General features: G+C 49.0%; 1 protein-coding gene across 1 annotated transcript; it reads right to left on the bottom strand.

Annotated features, from left to right (window-relative positions):
- Positions 1-144: 144 nt before the first annotated feature.
- Positions 145-12,805, bottom strand: SEC23B (SEC23 homolog B, COPII coat complex component). Its single transcript, XM_068186613.1, has 19 exons — positions 12,536-12,805; positions 11,443-11,500; positions 10,770-10,856; positions 10,372-10,608; positions 9,920-10,005; positions 9,312-9,456; positions 8,594-8,752; positions 7,800-7,915; positions 6,767-6,890; positions 6,212-6,292; positions 5,806-5,895; positions 5,434-5,540; positions 5,147-5,300; positions 3,734-3,811; positions 3,274-3,435; positions 2,951-3,037; positions 1,798-1,953; positions 922-987; positions 145-399 (listed from the first exon to the last, which is right to left on the bottom strand). The coding sequence occupies exons 1-19, from the start codon at positions 12,754-12,756 to the stop codon at positions 310-312; spliced, it is 2,304 nt and encodes a 767-aa protein (XP_068042714.1). The 5' UTR covers positions 12,757-12,805; the 3' UTR covers positions 145-309.
- Positions 12,806-23,083: the final 10,278 nt, after the last annotated feature.

Here is a 23,083-nt window from a genome sequence, read left to right on the forward strand (position 1 = left end):
CCTGCTGGCTGGGACACCGCTTAAGGGCACTGAAAGATAAGCTCAGCGCCGTGAAAATCGCCGTTGGCTAAATCGCCTTTCAACCCTAATTAGGATGTGTGGAAAAGGCAGAGTGAACAGAATACAGGCAAACAGCAGTACAAATAAATTAGAAGGGAGAAGTGAAAAACTCTCCCTGAATGTTTATTTCGTGTAACAGTTAAAAGCCCTAGTTTAAAAGAGAGAAAAGGAAATGTAAATCAATTGGTCCACTTCTGTCATCAACACGATCCATGTAAATCGTCTGCTCCTGCTGCTCAGTCTGATCAGTCACGATGCACTGGAAACCGCCAGCTTTTTCAGGTGGTCCATGAATACCTGGAGACTCACATCATCTGTCAGGATTGGAGCTCCTGATTCCTGCAGGCAAAACAAAGAAATAACGAGCCTAAAATTCTGTTGCTAACACAGGGGACGAGCTGAAAGCAAAGCAAAGCAAATGTCAGCACTCGGAATTAATTGCCTGCTAAGATTTTTCTTTTTCTCCTGCAAGATTCAGATGCCGCTCTTTGGCAACAGCACTGGCATTATCCTCTCCTACAATCTGAGCTGCTGCAGGGAAGTTTCTTCCTAAAGCACTAGGAATTTTGCTGCCCAAAGCTCTACACAAACAAGGCAAGCAAAGAGGATAAAAAAGCCTAGCGTTCTCAGCTAAATTAGATCTGTATGTATCCACATGCTAGTTGCTTTTTCCAGAATACTGAAAATGCAGGACATCCAGGCTTGAAAACTCCATTCTGATCCACAGCCACGACAAGGAACCAAAGACAGATGTAATGCTGTTTGTGGCCACTTGGTGAGACAGGATGGCTACTGCACACACAGACATGCCCATGTGTGTTTTGTGTATTCCCAAACACCAGCAGCTCTTCCACTGCTTACCTGGCCCCAGGCATAGAGGTTATTGTGGGTCTGAGAAGGATTCACTTTAGACAGGAGGAACCGGGCCTATAAAGACAAAAGAGGAGGAGTTTGGTAAAATGAAGACCCGTCTGCTCCATCAGGCTTCCTCTCACCTTGGATGCATGACCAGCAATGTTCCTCTGCTTTTGCAAGGTACTAATCTAACTTAAGCAGGTTTCAAGCCCAGAAATCCCTGCTGCACAGACCGCTTGTCTCCCAGGGGCACTGAGTGCTCTGCTACAGCAGGCTGTGCTCGCCTGGCAGGGTAGCTCTGATTCCATGGGCCAGGAATCCATGGCACAGGAAACACCAGCACTGTTCTTCTCCCCATGCCACATCTGCTCTTCCAAAAAGGGCTCAGTGCAAGACCAGTGTAACAGGGTCACACCAAAAATCAACACCAAATCTTTGGTTTGGAGCATCAGTTCCTGCCTCTTCACTGCTACAAACAAGTACAGCACACTGCAGTTCGAGGAAGAGTGAAAATAAGAACAATTTTACATCCTCATTCGGTGTTTGAAAATGAAGATACAGATGGTCAACCATCCAGAATTACTGTCCTAGCAAGCTAACTATAGACACATAGACAAATCATTTATTTCCCACCTTTTTACTGGGGAATAAAAACATGTTTAATTTGGCTTTTCCATTTTTTGCCACCCTCACATTTTATAAGCACATCCAGCAAGCTTATTAAAAGACAGAGTTGTAGTAAAAGCTGATATGAAAATATGCAAGCTCTGTACTTTGAAGTGCTAAACTGTGTTTGACCACCAGAACCATCCTTTCAGAAAAGCAGAATGAGCCATCTGCTCTAGGCAACAACAGAAAGAGTTCCTCCAGAAACTTCCTTACCTGACTGCCGCCGTGCTCAGTGTGGATGTAACGTGGCATTGGGAATCTGGTCTGCAAGATTTCCTGGGCATCATCCAGTGGGGCTTGCAGGAGGTGCTTAAAGTTTTCATATTCTGGCATGTCTTGGTATCCAGCTTTCTGCCACTGTGCAATAGTCTATTGATGGGACAGGGAGGAAATGAAAATGAAGCAGAGATGGTTACAAGCCTCCCCTTTTTACCCTGCATGTCTTAAGGCAGCAGAATGCTACATGTGCTTCTGCTTAGGTGGCAAACACACACCTTCACTACCCTGGCTACAACATTACTTTCTGTCCCCGAATTTAAGCACAGGCACCCAAGGCAAAAGCTGTGCAGTGCCAGAGCAGTTTGGTGAAAATCTTCAACATGCTTCAGCCTGTGCCAACACAGCAATGAAGCATTTATAAATCACTGACTTTTTGAATCTGACTTGGCCTACAGAATTTTCAAGGCATCCATTGCATGTACCGTATGTCTGCAGCAATTCCTCTATACATACGCAGGTCAGACACTCAGCTCTTCCCTTGTCTGAATTTTGCCCAGTTGCTGAGTGTCTTGCTCAGCAACAGAAGATAGAAACTCCTTAAGGTAACTCCAGAAGATTTTTAGAAAGGGCCAGTATCTAAGCATATCCCTCAGTCATGGGGAAAGGAATACAGCAGCAGCTTCCAAAACCATCCAGTATTTAAAAGCAAAAACTGGAAAACTACCTGACTGATTTCTTGAAGAGCCTCAGTACTTATGTGTGAAAACCCTGCAACCTGAAGTCTGTCACTTCTCTGAAAACACTTGCAACTCTGTTAAATTATGTATCATCTTGTAACTCTGCCCTGCTTCACTTCCAGTTTCTCTGGCCTTTTCCAGGCATTGTAAGGGACCACCTTCATGGCCAAGCTAACACAACAGCTGCTACTCGGTGCAGAACGTATCCTTCTTTAGTGGTTCCAGTATTATTTTTACTCTGACAGTGGTGGGAATTGTATTCCAACAGGCAGCATGTATATGACATGCTCATTATGCTGTGTGGGCTTTGCAGGAAGTTAGTCTGTTAATATTTCATAGCAGCAGCAAAGCTGCCTGCAGGCATGGCAGGAGGGAAGGGGCACGGAGAAAGGGAAGGTGTTTCACCGTACCTCACCAAGGTAGATTACTATCTGGAAGAAAGTATCCATCAGGAGGATTCTGTCAGGAAGAATACTGCTGCTGTCCAAAAGCACTGGCTGGGGAAAATAAAGAACAAAGTCAGGCACCACTAAAGCCCTCAGATCTCAGGATGCCACAGAGCAATTTCTACGTCCATCCAAGTGTAATTTCATATGATCTTGAATAAAAATATCTTCTCCTTTATTAATTTATTTTTACATCTACAGGGACCTTTTGGCTGAAACAGCGTTAGTTCAACTGAACACTCATTATTTTGGGTTGATTGACCTGTTCCTGGAAAACACAGACTCACCTCGGGAGGCCCATGGAAAGAATAAGCATAAAGGATGGGCTGGATCATAATGAGGGACTGGGTCAGATCCTGCCGGGCAAAGTGGTGCCGGTAATAGGAGGATTCATCTGGACTGTTATTGAACACCTGCAGGAACGGGGAGCGTCGCAGGTGGAAGATGAACTGCACCAGAAAGAGGAGTGAGACAGGAAATGTCAGCTAGAGTTGCCAAAACATCGGGAGCCAATTCCAGTATTTTTGAACAGCAAATTCTTTGGGAAAAAGTCTGTGCCTTAATAACTCCTCAGACTTCTTCCCTTATCGGTCTCTCGCAGTGCTGAGCTACAGGACCAGTCCATTAAATTTAAAAAAGCACCTGTTCCTCCCCTGCTGAATCTGATAAATAGTGCAAGATGTTTTATCATCATTCCCACTCACCCCTGCACACCTTCCCCACAGCTGTGGGAAGTGACATTCTTACCTGAGGATACAAAGAAAATGATTCTGACAGTCTAAAGGAGCTGGGATCATCTTTGTTGTATTGTCCAAATTTCTGACACTGTTGGAAGCAAAATGGGTACTTTGGTTATCTCTCTCTTTTTTCTATTTTTTTCTTCTTTTTTTTTTAATAGAATTTACATCTCTTTTTCTACAGGGTGTTCTGCTAATTTTTAAACAATCAAGGCATGAACCTGACAAGAATAAGTACTACAGCATTTACAGGCTATTTTTTCTTTAAGTCAGTGGTTTCTCTCTTACTGGAATGAGAATGAAGATTTAATCTATTTTGATATATATATATTCATAAAGTCTAGATTTGAAATTATCCAAGAATGAAAGAAATGGTGCCTCTACAGCACTATCCTTTTTTTGCCATTAATTCAGGGCTAAACTAAACTGTTCTGTATACTATGGAACACTTCTTGCAGAACAGCAGATCAGTATTTCACCGTTTCACTGAAAACAAGTACCAGTGGTTTTAGAAATTAAACTCTAAATGATCCCACAGTCATTGCAGCAAACAGTTTGACCCTGTTTGTGCTTGTGCTCCAATCTCTATTTGACTGGCCCTGGTTTTTTAGGGTCTGATGTGCCATACTGTGTTAGTACCAACCCCACATGGGTGTTTGGACAAGACCAGCACTGATTTAGACAATTTGGGCTTGTGAAATTCAAAGCAAGAGACAGTAGGAGGTTGCAGAATTAATTCAGATGACTATCCTGAACTTGCCCACATCTGCATGCTGTGTCAAGCTTTGGGCTCTCCAGTGCAAGACAAACATGGATATATACTGGTCCAGCAGAGGCCACCAAGTTAGTCAGGGACTGGAGCATCTTATGAAGAAAATGAAGCTGAAGAAACTGGGTTTGTTCAGCCTGGTGAAGAGTGAGATCAGGGAGTCAGCTTGCTGTCTACCTGACTGGTAACGGGGAAAATGGAAATTCTGACTGAGAGATAAAGGCAGGGAAGAGGAAAAAAAAAAAAAAAAAACAACAGTGACTGTGACCAGACATTGGAACGGGCTGTCAAGAGAAGCATTAAGAAATCCCACCTTTGGAGATCTTCAAAACACAACTGAACAAAACTTGGAGCAAGATGCCCTAACTTCAGAGCTGGTCCTACTTGAAGCAGGAGGGTTGAATCAGCAACCATCCCACCTGCATTATTCTGTGTTTCACTATCCCTTATTCAATCCCTTTCAGCATGATGGGATGTTCACCTATCCCATCCTAAATTTGCTGGTCACACTGGGTTCTGAGATATTCCACGCTACAGCTATGTGACCAGGATCCGAGCACAAACAAAGCAAGGCAATCTGAAAAAACACTGCTGTTGTCTCTTCCAATTTCACTGAAATCAAGGATGGCCCCAAGCTCAGTGTGTTGGTCTTACCAGCCGGATGAGCTGCCTGTCCAGCCAACGCAGAACATCAGGTCCCTCCTCAGACTCAGCCCTGTACACTCCCAGCCGTGCCATGAGCACGGCAGCTGCCTCCTGGTCAAACGCGGCCTCGATGTGCTGGAGCTGAGTCTGTGCATCTGCCCAGCTGCAGGGTGAGCACAGGGTTAGTGCCACGTGCATCCACGAGTGCCAATGCAGGCAGCAAAAAGCCAGGAAGCCCAGCAGGCTGGAGCTGAAGTTGCTGCCGCTCGGCCAGAGCACTGGCACAGGGTACTCACTTTCTGGCTATGGTGGTGACACGAACGCGCTTCTGGGTGCTGGAGTGCTGATACTGGGTGACAAACTGCACTGCCCCTCTGCCTCCCTGAGGGATGGGTGCGTTGTGCTGCAAATGAAACAAGGTCAGCCTTCAAAACATGCTGCCTTTTCCACAACTCTTCCCAGCTGTAACAAGCCCCCACAGCACATAAAAGAAAGAGACACATGCAAAAAATTTCTGGAATTATTTCCTCATCACAGAACACTTGGCTGCTTTGCAACCATCCACCTGCAACACAAGGGGTGCCATGGCATTTTCTAGACCTGTAACAAGTAGTTTGATGAGTAAAAAAGATGATTTAAAAAAAAAAGAAAGAGAAGCCAGGACTGACCTGATTTACCACTTCAAAGTAAATGGCCAGAGTTGTACTGGGATCTAGACTACAGATTTTCCATTGAGATGTCCCTCCAATTCCAAGTTCCTGCACAGAATCAAAAAGAAAGCAGCAATTTTCCTCTAGCAGCAGGAAAGGCAAGCTTATGTTAAATTTTGATCAGCGGTACAAGTAATAGCAGACCTTCTAGACTCTTTATCTTTCGGGTGTGAATGAAGTTGCTGAAGGCCATACAGTTAAAAGAAAGCCTTAGGAACCAAGAATTTAGTCTAAGAAAGGCTGTAATTTCCTAGGGATGTTCCCTGGAAAACTCTGACATTCTCGTTCAACTGTAGGTTTAGACAGAAACTTTGCATTATATATTTACTTCTTTATTAAAGATTTTTCCATGTCAGAAACTTACATTTTCAGAGACACATGGCCCTTTAGCATTCAGGGATATACATGGTCCAATGGCTCCTGCAATTTTCAGCTCCCTGGAGGTCTTGAATAAGGTAAAAAAAAAAAAAAAAAGTTTGGTTTTTTTTCATTAAGTCAGTCAAATAGAACACACACAGTCTAAATTAGTTACTCAGCTTTAATGAGATGGTATTTTCCCAGACCATGCACTGCAACAGTTAGTGAAAGTAAGAGAATCTACAGAGCTACATTTAAATAATGAAAACATGTTTATAGGGATGAAACAGTATGAAATGTTCCTTGTTGAGTGAGGAAAGATTGCTTTAAAATAAAACAGAAACAAACCAACCAAACAAAACAAAAACCCCAAACAACAAAAAATTACTAAGCTTCCAAGTAAAAATCTCTCCAGTTCAGCTCAGCTTCTCTCAAAGAAGCACTATCTCTGGCCTCAAACATGTAGACATTCCTACACCCTAAACATCCCAGAAACTTAAACTGACTTTTTAATCAACAGCGCTTGTATTTCCCCATTACTGCAATCAAACTCAGCTCTCACCTTCACATCCAGATTTGCACCAAAAGCCATCCGAAATTCCCCATTGTAGCCTTTGCTGAATACCCTCTGGAAGGTCTGCTTGAAGAGAGAAGTGTTGAAGGAGTCTCCCATCACCATGTGTCCTCTGGGAAAGAAAAAAAACAAGGGAACTGAAGCAATTGGGAACAAAGGATACATCCCTGAACCTCTGACACGTGCAAACACATGCAGTTACTGCTTCAGAGCATGCCTTTGCATAGGCAGGGTTCACACCAGGGAGCGCAGATTCAGGGGTGCCTCCTACAAAGCCACACGGGTTAGTGCTCCACCTTTGTCAGTTTCCTTTCTCAACGCTGTTTCTCGCCCTTGCTTCACCTGCCTTCAAAATGTTTGTATTTCAACCCCGGAAAGCTCTTTGCTCAGCCTGCTTTCCCTCACTACACCATGGGTGCCTGCAGCACTGCAGCACAGAGAAGGTGCTGGGCCTCCCCTAAGCGCCCTGGCAAACCCAAGCCTGACCAGATGCAGCTCAGTAACACATCCACGGGGTCAAACAGTCTCTCTTCTCCCTGCTGAGCACTGAGGGGTTATTTACAAACACCTTGCACTAGGACATGCGAAGTCCCCAAAAGGCCTGGGTTAGCACACAGCCTTCCCCACAGAGACCATTTCCAGGAGTATGGAACACAGACATTTACCCCTTAAGGCATGACACTTAAAACTGGGCCCAGGGAAGTCAAGAATCCCTGGAGAAAGCATAAGCGAGCTGTTAAGCAGAGAAAATCTGGCCCACACAAGGAAAGCTTCTACCCACCATTGAGTTTTCTAACAGCAGTGCTAATTCACATGCTGCTTTGAGACTCCAGAAATGTGGACTGGCATCAGGTGAGGCTTGCCATATAATTCCTGGCAAATTCAAACCACAGTTTAGAACAGAACCATAAAAACCCTTCTGCCCTGACAGCACATCTAATTGCTTCCTGAACTATTCTCCCTCTCCAAAAAAACCCCAGAAAGCAGGTGCCAGCTGTGTGCTGCCCTGCTGTGAACATACCCAGTGAGGTTTGCACAGCACTTCATCTCCAGCAGCCCTGTCTGGTCCAGGGCACAGGCGTAGATGTCGATGCAGTGCCCGTTGGCCGCAGAGCGGTTGGCCAGAGTCTCGTAGTGCTGGGAACACACACCCGAGGGTTAGGAGGCTGCAGTGTGCCACTTCTGCTGCCCCCCACCTCAACACAGGGTACAGATGGGGCAACCACCAGGGCTGTGGTAACTAAGGAGATGTTGGCTGCAGCACACTGCTCCCTTCTAGGATGAGGGATGCATTCGGATGAGCCTGAGTTTATTGTCTCAAATACAACAGTGCATACATGACAAGGCATCATCTAGCCTCTGACGACTTGGTGGGAACCCAAAGATATCCAGGTGATAGTTAAAAGAGCAGGTGTCATCCTGCTTTCTCTAAGCTGACAGGCACGTTTCATATCTGGCACTTTTACTGTTTTAATGGTTGTTTTGTAGGTCAAGAAGATAAAGGAGGCTTTCTGGAAATAACCAGTTCTTAGGAGATTTCTTCCTCTCCAGAAGGAGATACAATGATGTGGATGAACAAACTCTCCACCCACCATCAGCCAACAAACAACACTGAAATACTTTCTTCTCTGAGAAGGCACAAGACTGTGATGGAGAACTAGGAGGAAGCTTTTTTACCCTTCCCTTAACCACCCTCATAATTTAGCGTGCACAGAGACTCAGATTATTGCAAGGACATCCATGGAACCCACGTAGTGCTCTGACACAACATTCGGTTTCAGCTTTTAAACACACCCATCAAGCCCTAGTACCTACTTTGGTGGCCTTCTTCATGAACCTTGCATTGTCCTTCTCTATGTCATGCCAGGAACGGATGGGTGTTTTCAGTTCATCTCCCACCACCATGCCTGGCCCTTGTGTTGGTGGCCCGCCTGTGAACAGCATTATTCTGGCCCCTGTGTTTGGAAATGTGCCCTAAAATAAAAACAAATACTTGTATCAGAGAGGGGGAGAGGGGGAAAAAAAAAGGGAAACTGATTAAGTAGCAACAATGCTTTCTTTAGATAAGGGTCTGCACATGCTTCTGCAATGGCAGAGGGGACCTGTCCCTGCCAGAGGCCACCTCGATAAATAGTGATGCATTTCCTGACAGTCACAGCACTCAGACTTTATCAAGTTTAAACTCAAACCATGTCAAGCTTCATGTCTTCAAAACAGGAAGCAGGCAGTTTCTGTTCTCTTTACTTATATCTTAGATGATACTTAGATAAATCCAGTGCATAATATCACCTCTTGAGTGGCAACATACACAAGAATCAGAGATATTAAACACCTGCAAATTTTACCATTTAGATGGAACCTTCCAGCCCACTCTACATCAGCTGGTGCTAGCACAGCTCAGATGTCAGTATGGACAAATTGCACCTCTGCACCCCACTGCCACCCAGGTGCACGGACACCTGCACCCATCTCAGGGAGCATGGCCATGTGCTTACTGTGGCCTGCTCATCTCAAACAGCAGCATTAGAAGTACCTCCAATAAGCCAACTGCAATTGAAAGAGCCACTCCGGTAGAACGCAAGGGTCTCTTGCCCTGGGTCACTGGCCATGGGTCCCTCTGCAGCTCTCCAAGCAGATCTGTTAAATTCATGTCAATCTTATGCACGGGCTGTAGGAACCTACAAAAATTGAAATACAGTGTTTTCCTGCTTCTGAGTTTGGAGAAGAAAAAAACTGCCTCTTTGTTCCTGGCACACACAGATGACACTGAGACAACAATCAGAAGTAAAGAGACATGCAGCAGGTTGTCTTCTTACATGCAAACTTTCCAAGATAACAAGGCTGTGCAAAATAAAAAAAATCATCAAAGCAAGACATCAGGAACTGACAAGAAGGCAAAGTCACATAAAGCAACAAGAAAGAAGTTCAAAGGTGAGTTTGAGAAAGGCTTGAGAGCTACCACTGAAAAAGAGAAGCTGAGAAAGAGAAAACTGTTTTCAGTGGAGGTAAGTAATTGTGACAAGACAATACCATTTAAATCTTCTTTCCCCTCCCAGGAAACCCAGGGTTAAAAGCATGACCTACAGATGTCAAGGAGCATAGAACATGTGCCCTGCTGGGTCCTGTGCTGGTAAAGCTTACCTGCTGGAAATAACAGGCTGCTCTGGAGTTTGAAGAGGTCTTCCATGTTGCATGGGGACAGCTGGCCTCGAAAGCCCAAGCATATCCTAAGAACAGTAAAGAGGAGGCAGAGATGTACTATTCAAACACTAAACATATTACTTATATTACTATTTAATATACCCTAAAGCCTGCAATACTGCAGCATTAAATATACTTATATCTGTAAAATTATTCATCTTTGCACTGCCATTAGGAATGGATCATGGGTGCGCTATGTGAGATACACAAACTCAATCCTGAACAAGCTTCCAAGACATTTACAAAGGCAAAAAGACAGGACAGATGGTGGGAGGGCAAAAGACTCACAGTTGAGGGCACGAAGCCCTTCTTTCTCCCAGAGAGCCCTGAGCTTGAGAGCCCAACAGAGCTGAGAGGTACAAGCCCCTGGCCTGAGGGATGGCAGAGCACACCTGTATCTGCTTGGCTGTCAGGTCCTTGGTGCCCCGGAACACGTAGCTCTTGGAAATCCCTTCACTGCTCAGCTCGTGAACCTGGACCATCCGGCCAAAAGTGATGAGCCCCACCAGGGCGTTAGGAGGCAGCAGGCTCAGGGACATCTGCAGGGACTCCTTCAGGGCCTGCAAATCCTCCTCTTCCAAGCACGTGTCCACAACATACAGGAAGATCAACGGTGTCTGCGGACCTCGCTGATGTGGGAAGAAATGACATTTTATATAGCCTCCAGCCAAGGAACAAAATGAGCCCCTTCTTAAGCACCTTGCAGACACGGTATTTATTTGCATTATCCTAGGAAAATTTTACACATATATCATTCTGGGAGCTTCAAACTCATCTGTGGTTCATTTACCTGCACTATGTATTCAATTGTTGAGAACTGAGGCATAAGCTCTGCTGGCTGATTGACTTCAGAAATGCCAGCATATGCTGGGGGAAACTGAAAAAGAGAACAAAAAATTAGGACAAGGAAGTTGCAGGACAAAAATGTAGGACTCTCTAATGCAGCACAGAGCCTGCCCTGCTGATGATGTGGTTATTCAACTTTTTATTTACTGACACTGCACCAACCTGATTAATTCATTACAAGAAACCCACAGTGTTTTTCCTAAGTACAGACAACAAGTGGCCAGCAGGATGGACAGCTGTTCAATCCAGTGTAAATGAAAGGTAAGGCTACAGCAGCAACAATGTAGCAGTTGAAATTATTTAAGCCATAGTTTCTGATGGCAAAAGTCTACTCAAACCTAATGAATTCCATATTCTGCAGGAATAGTAAATATCAGATGCAAAAAACACACTGGGACAAAGGGAACAAAACTGCATTTTTATCTCCTTACTATGCTCTGCATGCCAGTAAAATCACTAACAAGATGTCAGATAAACCAGACTGTACTCTGGCCTGCGTTCAGCAAGAGAAGAAGGCCAAGGGAGAGGATCTAGAGAAGCAGAATTTATATATAATGTCCAGGGAAGGCCATCAATAAAATGTTCACTGAAAAGGTCAAGTGCTTTTTCCAACTTACCTGGTTTCTCTGAAAACAGAAGTTACAAGCCCAAAGCTTGGCCCGATAGTCAACTTGGCTGCAAGTGAAAGATGAGGCATTGCTGTGACTTCAGGAACAATTTCATAGGAAAGCGTCACAATTAATTCATTAATCCATGCTGGTTCACAGCACTGAGGGAGAAACAGATACTCCAGCTTGAACAGCAAGTGTTTTAGGGACTCAGACTCTGGTTCTCTTACCAGGAAGTTCATTAGCTAGTCCAGCCCTGCCATTTCCAGGCTTGTCAGCATGAGGGACCACTGACAGCTCTCTGAAGTTCAGCCCTTGGCAGACACAGACTTGGGTCTAATAATTCTTTCACTACACTTAGGCTCATCTCATTGTCTTATTGTTTGTGCAGCTGTAGCACACAAGTGCTCCAGTCTCAGAGCAGCAGGAGCCATCCACCCAGATCTTGTGCAAACACAGAACAAACAGGCTGTTCCCTGTCCCACAGAGTTTACTCTCCTCAGCCCAGTACAACATCCTGCTAGTGCAGGATGCCCTGCCACGTTCTCATTCCATGGCTTTGATCTCATTTCAATTCCTCTTACTGGCATTGCCTGCCTTTTCTCAGCCCAACACCATGCTCCCAGTGTGCATGATCATCACATGATTTTGGGACCGAGATATTCCTCTAGAATTATTTCATTATGCTCATTATGCTCAAATTATTTCATTCCTCTCATTATTTCATTATGGAACTGACCTACAAGCAACAGGGTGTGTAGGAAGCAGGAAAACAAGTGAGCTTCAGGGTCCAGAGCCCAATATCAGTATAATGGGCATCTTTGTCTATTATGAGTTTCCTCATTCACCATTAAATTATCTGGGATGCTGAGAGGACTCTCTGCCTTAACAGCCTCCCCAAAGATCCTCCTGTGTCCTCTGCTCTTGCCAGCTCTAGTAACAGGCATGTTGATGTATGGGTTTTAACAAGCCCACCGCATCTAAATGAAAGAGGCTGCCAGGCACTGGGCAGAGAAAAAGGGGAATAAGGAAGTAGTGAAGTTCAGATGAAAATGAGGTACTGTCCAGCCCCTTCCAACATCCCCAGCCGAGCAATTCCTACCAGAGTGGGTTGAGCACAGCTTTGCAGGTCGGTCTGCTGCAAAGCACTGGTTCATACTGCACGGGGGGCAGGTCCAGGCGCTCCTTCAGCGGGGTCAGGAGACAGGCCAGGGGCACTACCATCCTTGTGGCCTCCAGCCTGCTGGAGGGCCACACGTTCCAGCTGAAGCGCACGCCGTCACGCTCCTCGTTCTGCTGGATGAACTCCAGGTACGTCGCCATGGCCCCGCAGAAGCTCCTGAAGGACAGAAGAAGGCACAGAAGGTGGGGGCAGCTGCCACCTGTGGGGACAATAGGCCTGCAAAGGAGCTCAGCAGATCAGCTACTGGTAGGGGCACAAGACACTGCAGGACAAAGCCAGCACAGTACAATGAATTAATCCCATTATCAAGTAAACCACGTGACTCCATTAATCTCTTCTGTCCAGTGCTCTCGTCAACATTACAGCCAATTAAAACACCACCAAATCCAACAAAGAAACAAGGAAAGCTGACACTCAAAGTCAGAATGTAAGAGGTTGTTTTTTTTCTTATGATACACATTTAACACCTCAAAATCCAATCAGCCTCATGCTGGCCTCAAAGCAATCCTGCCTGACTGGGTCAGTAAGGGAAAACAGGCCAGATTTGCAACACATCCTGGAGCCTTCAGCTGAAACACTGCAGGGAGAAAAGGAGGCCAAGTCTGAGACCAAAACAATCACAAATGTCACCAAGCCGCCAGCCTGGCCTGCTTACAAAGGGAAAGGAGTACATGACAAAATACCAAAAAAAGGTCCTTTTGGACACCCACTCTGCATAGCATCATTGTTCCACTGCCAGTAAGGAAGGAACTGAGAGTCCAGAAGACTTCAGAAAACATCAAGGAGGAATATTCCCAACACAACAGAGGAGTCATTCTCTGTGTTGTCTTACTAATCTCTTAAAAATAAGACACAAACAAGAGCTTCCAGGCCATCACTGCTTTTGACTTCTCTGAGAAAGGCAAGGACAAGCTTACCAAAAAACTTACTTGTCAAATCCAGACCACAAACACCACACAGCACTAGCAGCAACTCACTGAAAGCAGAAGCCCCACAATGTGCTTCAGAAAAGGAAACTCAGAGGTTCACCTACAGCTGCAAATGCTCCAGGATTACCTTACTCCTGGTCCTCACTGCAGGTGGGATATTCAGGAGGGCCACTCACATGAGAAATCAGAAGCAACACCTCCCCTCAGAGGAGGAGAAGTTTTGGTGTAACATTTTCCTACAGAACTCCAAACTCAAACTCACTGACATTTTCCTCTTCCTTGCTATTAAGGATGTAAATCAAGCTTAGGGAAAATTGCCCCATGTTTCCACCCCCCTCACTGGATGGACAAACAGAAGGGTTCACAACACATCCCCACCACAAACAGCTCTGTCAAGGTGAAAGCCAGAGCTGAGTCTGCCTGTAAAAGATCCCGCACATCAGAACAGCAATACATTTGACATCTCAGGTCTGCAGCACAGCCACAGGGCAAGTTGATTCCATGTTTCCCCAGCTGTAGCCCAGCATCACCTCCCTGCCCCAGGCAGAGCCCCGGTTGCCATGCTGGGTCTGCCATGGGTTGCGGCCCCACTTTGGGGCAGGACAGCGGGAGGACAGGTGCAATGGCTCGGCACGGCTTTAGGGGACACCGCAGATCCCCCGTGCAGCACAGGTGCCACCTCCGCCCCTCACACCACTGATCCCCGGCACGGCCACGGGCAGAGCACCGCTGACCCTCCACAGGGGACACGCCTGCCGCCAGCCCAGCCCTGGGGAACACCGCCGATCCGCAGCGGGGCCAAAGCAAACACCGCCGAGCCCCGTGGGGGACCCTGCTGACCCCCATGAAAGCACGGCGCCCGGGGACACCGCTGGCCGTGCGTCCCCTGACCGCGCTCAACTCCCCTTCGGGGGAAACCACTGACCGTGTTCAACTCCCCTTTGGGGAACACCACTGACCGTGCTCAACTCCCCTTCGGGGGACACCACTGACCGTGCTCAACTCCCCTTCATGGGAACACCACTGACCGTGCTCAACTCCCCTCCGGGGTACACCACTGACCGTGCTCAACTCCCCTTCAAGAGACACCACTGACCGTGCTCAACTCCCCTTTGGGGGACACCACTGACCGTGCTCAACTCCCCTTTGGGGTACACCACTGACCGTGATCAACTCCCCTCCGGGGGACACCGCTGGCCATGCTCAACTCCCCTTCGGGGGACACCACTGACCGTGATCAACTCCCCTTCAAGGGAACACCACTGACCGTGATCAACTCCCCTTCAAGGGAACACCACTGACCGTGATCAACTCCCCTTCAAGGGAACACCACTGACCGTGCTCAACTCTCCTTCAAGAGACACCACTGACCGTGCTCAACTCCCCTTTGGGGTACACCACTGACCGTGCTCAACTCCCCTTTGGGGTACACCACTGACCGTGCTCAACTCCCCTTCAAGGGAACACCACTGACCGTGCTCAACTCCCCTTTGGGGTACACCACTGACCGTGCTCAACTCCCCTTTGGGGTACACCACTGACCGTGCTCAACTCCCCTTTGGGGTACACCGCTGACCGTGCTCAACTCCCCTTCAAGGGAACACCACTGACCGTGCTCAACTCCCCTTCAAGGGAACACCACTGACCGTGCTCAACTCCCCTTTGGGGTACACCACTGACCGTGCTCAACTCCCCTCCGGGGTACACCGCTGACCGTGCTCAACTCCCCTTTGGGGTACACCACTGACCGTGCTCAACTCCCCTTTGGGGTACACCACTGACCGTGCTCAACTCCCCTCCGGGGGACGCCGCTGACCGTGCTCAACTCCCCTCCGGGGTACACCACTGACCGTGATCAACTCCCCTTCAAGGGAACACCACTGACCGTGATCAACTCCCCTCCGGGGTACACCACTGACCGTGCTCAACTCCCCTTTGGGGTACACCACTGACCGTGCTCAACTCCCCTTTGGGGTACACCACTGACCGTGCTCAACTCCCCTCCGGGGGACGCCGCTGACCGTGCTCAACTCCCCTTTGGGGTACACCACTGACCGTGCTCAACTCCCCTTTGGGGTACACCACTGACCGTGCTCAACTCCCCTCCGGGGGACGCCGCTGACCGTGCTCAACTCCCCTTCGGGGGACACCACTGACCGTGCTCAACTCCCCTTTGGGGTACACCACTGACCGTGCTCAACTCCCCTCCGGGGGACGCCGCTGGCCGCCCCCTCCCGCAGGGGACACCACGGCCCCCCCCCCCAGGGGACGCCCCCTTCCCCGTCACAGGGCCGTCACCGACCGCCTGCCCTCAGGGGACACAGACCTCCGCGTCCCATCCCCGTTCCCATCCCCGTTCCCATCCCCGTTCCCATCCCCGTTCCCATCCCCGCTCCCTCCCCGCTCCCTCCCCGTTCCCCCGGAGCCCCGCCGCTCCCACCTGCCCGCCGCCGGCGCCGCTCGCTCCCGGCACGCCCCGCGCGCCCGGCAAGGCCAGCTCAGCGCTGCGCGCTGCCCGCGCCCAAGATGGCGGCGGCGGCGCGCCCGCCATGTTGGCTGAGGGCGGGCCACAGCGCCCGTCGGCGGGCGGGGACGGGCGAACGCGGCCGGGGCGGCGGCGGCGGCGGCGGGGCGCCCGCCTCGGCCAAAGGCGGCGCCGGACGGCGTGCCCCTGCTCGCTGCGGGCCGCGGTGGCGCCTTCCACCAGTGAGGGAAGCAGCTCCGGCCCCAAGGGGCTCGGCCGCTTGGGTGCGCGCTGTCGCGTTCGGCGGGGAGCACCGAGCTTCTGGTGTGAAAAACGCCGGCCGCTTGGTGTTTTTAAGCTTTTAAAAGTTTAATAAAATGGTTATTAAAATAGTAATACAATCAGGGTAATAAAAATTTAGAGTTAGGGCAATTACAAGACAATAAAAAACGAGGAATTACCGACGTCCGGATGCTCTCGGGCCTCGCCTGGCCACGACAAGCACGTTTTGTGAACAAAGGGATTACCCTTAAAAACCATGCACTGTTGCGTATCATACACGCTTCATGGTTATGCATACACGCTATTTAAAGTAAGACACTCTCTCTGGCGTATGTCAACTCCTTCTTTAATCCCCACGGCGTCTTCGAGTCTGAGCAAGGCCTGAAGAAATCAGCTTCTTCTGATAAGAGAACCATAAATTCCTCTTCTCTGGAAGGTTTAGGTGTTCTGTGATTGTTCTGTCGAAGCGAGTATCTCATTCTTTTAAAAAGAAACCCCCCACATACATAGTTCCTATTTTAACTGCAAAACTACATTTACGTGCTATTAAAATGCTAATACAGCACTTCTAATCACGGTAACATAACACATACGGTATTCAATTCCATATTTGCGAGAAGCCAGTCACAAAGTAGCCCTCAGGGGGCTCGGCTGCTCGGCAGCGCGCTGTCGTGTTCAGCAGGGAGCACGGAACTTCCTGGGAAGGCGTTACGGGGAGCACTCCACTAAAAACTCTGACAGGCGCTTTTTAAGACACGGAGCGGAGCCCCGGGCAGCCTCCCCTTGCTCCCGGCTCCCGGCTCCTGCCTCGGGCCGCGGGTCCCGTCCCTGGGCACGCCGCGGGTTCTGTCCATCCCTGGGCACGCCGCGGGTTCTGTCCGTCCCTGGACACGCCGCGGGTTCTGTCCGTCCGTGGGCACGCCGCGGGTCCTGTCCCTGGGCACGCCGCGGGTTCTGTCCGTCCCTGGGCACGCCGCGGGTTCTGTCCGTCCGTGGGCACGCCGCGGGTCCTGTCCCTGGGCACGCCGCGGGTTCTGTCCGTCCGTGGGCACGCCGCGGGTCCTGTCCCTGGGCACGCCGCGGGTTCCGTCCCTGGGCACGCCGCGGGTTCTGTCCGTCCCTGGGCACGCCGCGGGTTCTGTCCGTCCCTGGGCATGCCGCGGGTTCTGTCCGTCCCTGGGCACGCCACGGGTTCCGTCCCTGGGCACGCCGCGGGTTCTGTCCGTCCCTGGACACGCCGCGGGTCCTGTCCGTCCCTGGGCACGCCGCGGGTTCTGTCCGTCCCTGGGCACGCCGCGGGTTCCGTCCCGGACACGCCGCGGGTCCTGTCCCTGGGCACGCCGCGGGTTCTGTCCGTCCCTGGGCACGCCGCGGGTCCTGTCCATCCCTGGGCACGCCGCGGGTTCCGTCCCCGGGCACGCCGCAGGTTCCGTCCCTGGGCACGCCGCGGGTTCCGTCCCGGACACGCCGCGGGTTCTGTCCGTCCCTGGGCACGCCGCGGGTCCTGTCCGTCCCTGGGCACGCCGCGGGTCCTGTCCCTGGGCACGCCGCGGGTTCTGTCCGTCCCTGGGCACGCCGCGGGTCCTGTCCGTCCCTGGGCACGCCGCGGGTTCCGTCCCTGGGCACGCCGCGGGTCCTGTCCCTGGGCACGCCGCGGGTCCTGTCCGTCCCTGGGCACGCCGCGGGTTCTGTCCGTCCCTGGGCACGCCGCGGGTTCCGTCCCTGGGCACGCCGCGGGTCCTGTCCCTGGGCACGCCGCGGGTTCCGTCCCTGGGCACGCCGCGGGTTCCGTCCCTGGGCACGCCGCGTCAGCGACACGCGCCACCCATGCCAGCAGCAAGGCACGGACAGTCCCTCGCATTTTCCTCCAGCTCTTTCCCTGGCCGAGCTCCCCCCACGTCTGCTCGAGGCCGCGGTGGTTCACCATTCTGCTGGGAAATCTGTAACCAGCCTACTGAGAGAGCCCTGCAGTGCCCAGACCCTCTGAGAGGAGAGGGCCAGGGAAGGACACACACTTCAGGGGGGCTGAGGTAGAGATCTGGCACACCTGACTTGCCCCAGGAATTTGTCTCTGCCTTGAAATTAGGCAAGTATGTTCTCTCTTTCATTGCTTCCCTCTTGTGTGGCTTCCCAGACTCTCTTCCAAAGCCGAGACCTTGTCCTAGTGAGCCCAAGACAGGGATCCTCCCCTGCAGCTTTGCAAGTGGTATTTGTCCTATCTGAATGCACAAGTGCAAATCCCGTCCTGAATCCTGCAGACTTTCACACATATTCCAGGTGCAAAGGCATTGCAGGGAAATACCTCAATCTGCTTCCAATAGTTTGGGTGTTTGCCTTACATTCATGCAGTGGTCAGCTTACAAATATCCCCCAGGCTTCCGTGTGGGCACCGCTCTACCTTTGCTTAAAGGAAATTACTGCCCTGTGATAAGCCTACTCACCCATGTCCACCTCTGGGTTTTTGGGGTTTTTTTTCCTGTTTTCTTTCTTCTAAATGCAACGGAAATCTATGTTTGGAATATGCAGAGTACAGTTCCACATCCAAAACAAAGCAAAATGAAATGCTGTCTGAGGTGAGCACTAATTTTTGCCTTCCCAGCTTCCTGACATCCCAAATACTGAGGGAATAAAAAAGCAGAAGCATACTACTGATATGTGTATGCTAAAGTGTGTAAAATTCAAATTACTAATATTGCTAACATTCTCAGACCCAGGACTGGCTCTCCAAGGAGGAGGCAAAGCAAATCTGCTCTTCTGAAGTTGTCTTCAGTGTTTGTTTACATCTTCCTCCCACTGCCACATCTCAACAGCAAAGAGCCTTACCAGGACCCAGGGCTTCAAGGCCATAGTGCACCCCTCTGCAAACATTAGATTAACTAAAATATTGAGCAACTATTGCGAGTTTGTGTCCTGCTCTCAACTTTCAGAGTTCATTTTCCTCCCTCTGAGCTGGTTTAGTGCTGCATTTTTTGATTTAGGATTATGAAGACATTGATACACCCTGATAATTTAGTTCTTGCTGAGCAATTCTTATGCTAAGTCAAGGACTTTTCAGGTTCTTCCTGCCAGCCAGGAAAGCTGGGGGTGCACAATAATTTGGAAGGGGACAAAGGCAGGACAAGTCATCCCAAGTAGCTGAAGGGATATCCCTTATTCTTTATCATATGGTGTCATGCTGAATGAAAAACTGGGGAGAGTTGGCTGCTGGTTTCCAGCCCACTGCTCTGGCACTCCTTGGGCAATGGTTAGCACAGGAGGAGTGTTACTTTGATTTTTTAAGATTTTTCTAAAACTTTTTAAATTTACATTCTTGTAACAAACTTTCTCACACACTTTCTCTAAATAACTTATTGTTTTTACATTCCTTCATAAAAACAGAGAAATTTAATAAACTAGTAGTTTGTCCAGTGTCATTGGAGAGGTAGCACTTTCACCCTCCAATCCCTGTCACCTTTAGAAAACTATAAATACTAGAATCAAAAAATAAACTTACTTTTTTTTACCTTTACAACAACAACTCACATCATAGTTTTTCATATCCTATAATAACAGAGGAGCAACTCTATTGTTCATCACTTAATTTATATAACCTCTTACCATTATTTTCCCTTCCTTTTCTGCCCTGTTGAACTGTCCTCATCTGAATCTACAAGCTTTACTTTTTTTTTTACAATTGTCTCTCCTATCCCACTGGGGAGGAAGTAAGGGAACACCTCAGGGGTGTTTACCTGTCTGCTGGGTTAAACCAAAGCAGTTTGGAAGAGGAGCACAATCTTAAAGCCCTGTGTCTGTGGAGCAAATAACCCAAGTAAAAGCTTTCCCAAAAGCATTTCCCAAAAGAAGCACAAGCTTGCTCCAAAAGTGGGAGAAAGGAAAACACCACAGACTGCCTGCACAAGCCCCAACTTGGTTTGTGTTAAACAGCTGACAGAGAGGAGAACTTGGAGCTCTGGTTCCTGTCCTCCCCAGTGCCCAGAAGATTTCCTGAAGAGTGAGCAAAGTGCAGTGACCAACTTTCTCATGGTGGAAGTGAACATTTTCAGCAGGAACTTGGACACCACCTGTGGAGCTTGTCACGCTGCCTGTCAGTCTCCTCCAGGCTGCAAGCCAAGCTGGGCTCAGCGTGGCCGAGGAGGCCCAGCCATGCATTTCTCACAGGTAAATGACACCAAGTCCCAGCCAAGCAGAGCACGAGGAGGGAAAGGCGGTCTGTGTGTGGCAGAGGACAGCTCTGTTTGAGGGGTCTGTGCCCTGTTTCAAAGCATCAGGTGTTTAGCAGCAATAGGAGACCCAGTTGTCTCCACTCACTACAGTTTCTTCCCAAAATCTGCTCTGCGTGTGGAGGCAAAAAAGAAACCAGTATGGCTTAAGACCGAGCTTTTTCCCTGTTGGAGCCATCCCAGGAAGAGACAGGAGATGGTGCTCTAAGAGCACCAGAGGAACAACAACCACCCGTCACACCTCCGACGGGTCAGTCCCCATCAAAGTAAAAATACAAAACCGCCAGCCAAACCACCCAACCCAGGAAAAAATCAAACTGCCACTCAGCCACGGGGGAAATGTTTTCATTACCAAAGCTTCGAGTTTGCCAGTCATCCTCATGTTTTAAACTTCGGAGTGTAAAGGCTACGGATGCCAGGCAATACCTGCCAGCTGTACACCGCCAGTTCACAGTGCAGCCAGCTACCGTAGTGCATGTTTGTCTTGGAATTAAAATACCATTTTGCACTCGATTCCGTGTGGCATCTGCGTGTGCCCACCCTCCAACTTGCCTTTGGACAGATGGCTACTACTAGTGAGGCAACCACTCAAAAGAGGCTCATGGGGTGACAGCAGGATCAGGGCTCTTGAAAGCAAGGATGAGCTCTCTCCAGCTCAGGAGGGATCTCATGGTCCTGCAGCAGCTGAACTCTGACCTCTTGCATGAGGCCTGAGAAAATAAATGAGCAGATCATGCTTCCTATTTGTCATCCATATTTTAAGGGATAATTCAGCTTTCCACACGTAAGTGTTTTCACACTGAGTACTGGAGCTACTATAGTAGCATCCTCAGAACATTACATTTCATACCAGTTTGGAATAGGGACAGCTCTGCCAAGGGGAAGGCTGACAAAACTTAGGACACCATTAATGCTACCTTTTAGCATTTACTCCCTTTTCAGATAAGAATGTCAGGCTGATAGATCAGCCAGGTTCATGAAGAACCAGAGTGACAGAAAGATCATTTCTCTGATTCATGGAGAAATAGATCAGACAGATTCCTATCTGTAAGAAACTAAATTGAAATTACTTTTCCCTTATAGGCACTTTTTCCCCAAATACGAAAAGTCTTGTTACAGCTTCAACGCTAAGAGTTTCAGATACCACAAAGGTCATCTAAGCCAGATAAACACAATGCCAAAATTTAAAGAGCTTCATAAACCATCTGTCTATTTCCTGAAACTGTTCACTGAGGAGAAGCTTTCTCTCCTTTTTCTTATTGATAACGAATGTGATTATAAAGTGACATACCTGCATGATAAAGCCCTGTTGTTTCCCTGGAAGTTATCTTCTAGTTGCAGTGGAGCACAAACATTGTGTTATCTCTGCAGCAGCAGGCTCAGGACCCCATTGTGTCAGGTCCCCTTTGAAGACAGGAAGACAAAGACAACCCCAGCCCCACATCTCAATGAAATCACCTTGGCTGGAATACAGGATGTCTGATCCAAGGCGCCCTCCAGGGAAGAGAGCAGCATTTTCCCCTTGGCTTCTCTGTGCTGAGTGGTTAAAGGGGGCAGAGGGAGAATGAAGCTTCAATCATTTCACCCCCACATCTCTTTCCTAAGAGCCCTTCTGCCTCTGTAGAGATATGCATCCCTTTCACCCGGAGAAAGGAGAGCCTGCTGCGGGTGCTCACCTCGCTGGGACAATCAGAGTCCTTCCCCAGCCTTGCCAGCTTATCAGTGCTCATTGTTTGCTGCAGTACACACTCCCACACGAGGAGCCTCTGCCTCTGGATCCATACCCTCCCTGCATGGGACAGGAGCCATGGGAGGTTTTTTTATTCTTTGTACAGCACCCTCATTAGCTTCTGTCCTCCATCCACGCTGTAAGAAGGGAAATGGAAATCAAGCAAGATTTGAACACTTTCATATGTGATCCAGACTTCCTTTAGAAAGTGCAAACTCCTGGACAGTATTGAAAATGCTGAGGTAAAGTCTCTTACCCTTATGAGGTAAACTGTTCCAAAATCTACATTAACCCTCTGTCAGGTTACCCAGGATGCTGCTAACTCAGCCACAGAGGTGCTTTCCCACCACCCTCCCAACACAGTGTCCAAAGGGCTTATTTTCACCAGGCACACTTGAAAATAGCCAGATGCAACATGCCCTGTGTTGTGCTTGACGCCCTGATTGTTCCCCAATGCTGGCAGAGCATTGTGAAGATACGGAGTAATTGTGGAGAGATCCAGCCTGGCCAGAGCCAGCTGAAGCCACAGGCAGCAAGTGGTACAGGAGCCAGCCTGTCTGTGCACAGACCCTGTGCACCCCACCCTGTCTCCTGGTGTGCCATTCCAGCCCTCTGCTACTCTGCATGCTGGAATCTATAAACATTTCCTCTGTATCATCAGGCCAGAGGAACCCTTTCTCTTGTGGAAAACGTATCTTCCCAGAACACCTCTACTCAAAATTTCAGTGGAGACATCCATGTACGTGACACAGCTGCAGAACACACCACCAGAAATTTGATGATGAAGGAATAAATACAGCAGATGCATCACCAGGCAGAAACACAGGAAATGAAGCACAGATG

The sequence above is a fragment of the Anomalospiza imberbis genome, chromosome 3 (genome assembly GCF_031753505.1).
Source record: "Anomalospiza imberbis isolate Cuckoo-Finch-1a 21T00152 chromosome 3, ASM3175350v1, whole genome shotgun sequence".
NCBI classification, from domain to species: Eukaryota; Metazoa; Chordata; class Aves; order Passeriformes; family Viduidae; genus Anomalospiza; species Anomalospiza imberbis.

What these genes read in the sequence shown, in the direction of transcription:
- SEC23B (XM_068186613.1), bottom strand. Translation starts at nt 12,756, where the DNA reads ATGGCGACGTACCTGGAGTTCATCCAGCAGAACGAGGAGCGTGACGGC. An exon ending in TGCTGTGCAAACCTCACTGG is followed by an intron (nt 6,891 to 7,799) that starts GTATGTTCACAG and finishes TTTCTTTCCCAG; the next exon opens with AGGACACATGGTGATGGGAG. An exon ending in TAGTAATCTACCTTGGTGAG is followed by an intron (nt 1,954 to 2,950) that starts GTACGGTGAAAC and finishes TCCCATCAATAG; the next exon opens with ACTATTGCACAGTGGCAGAA.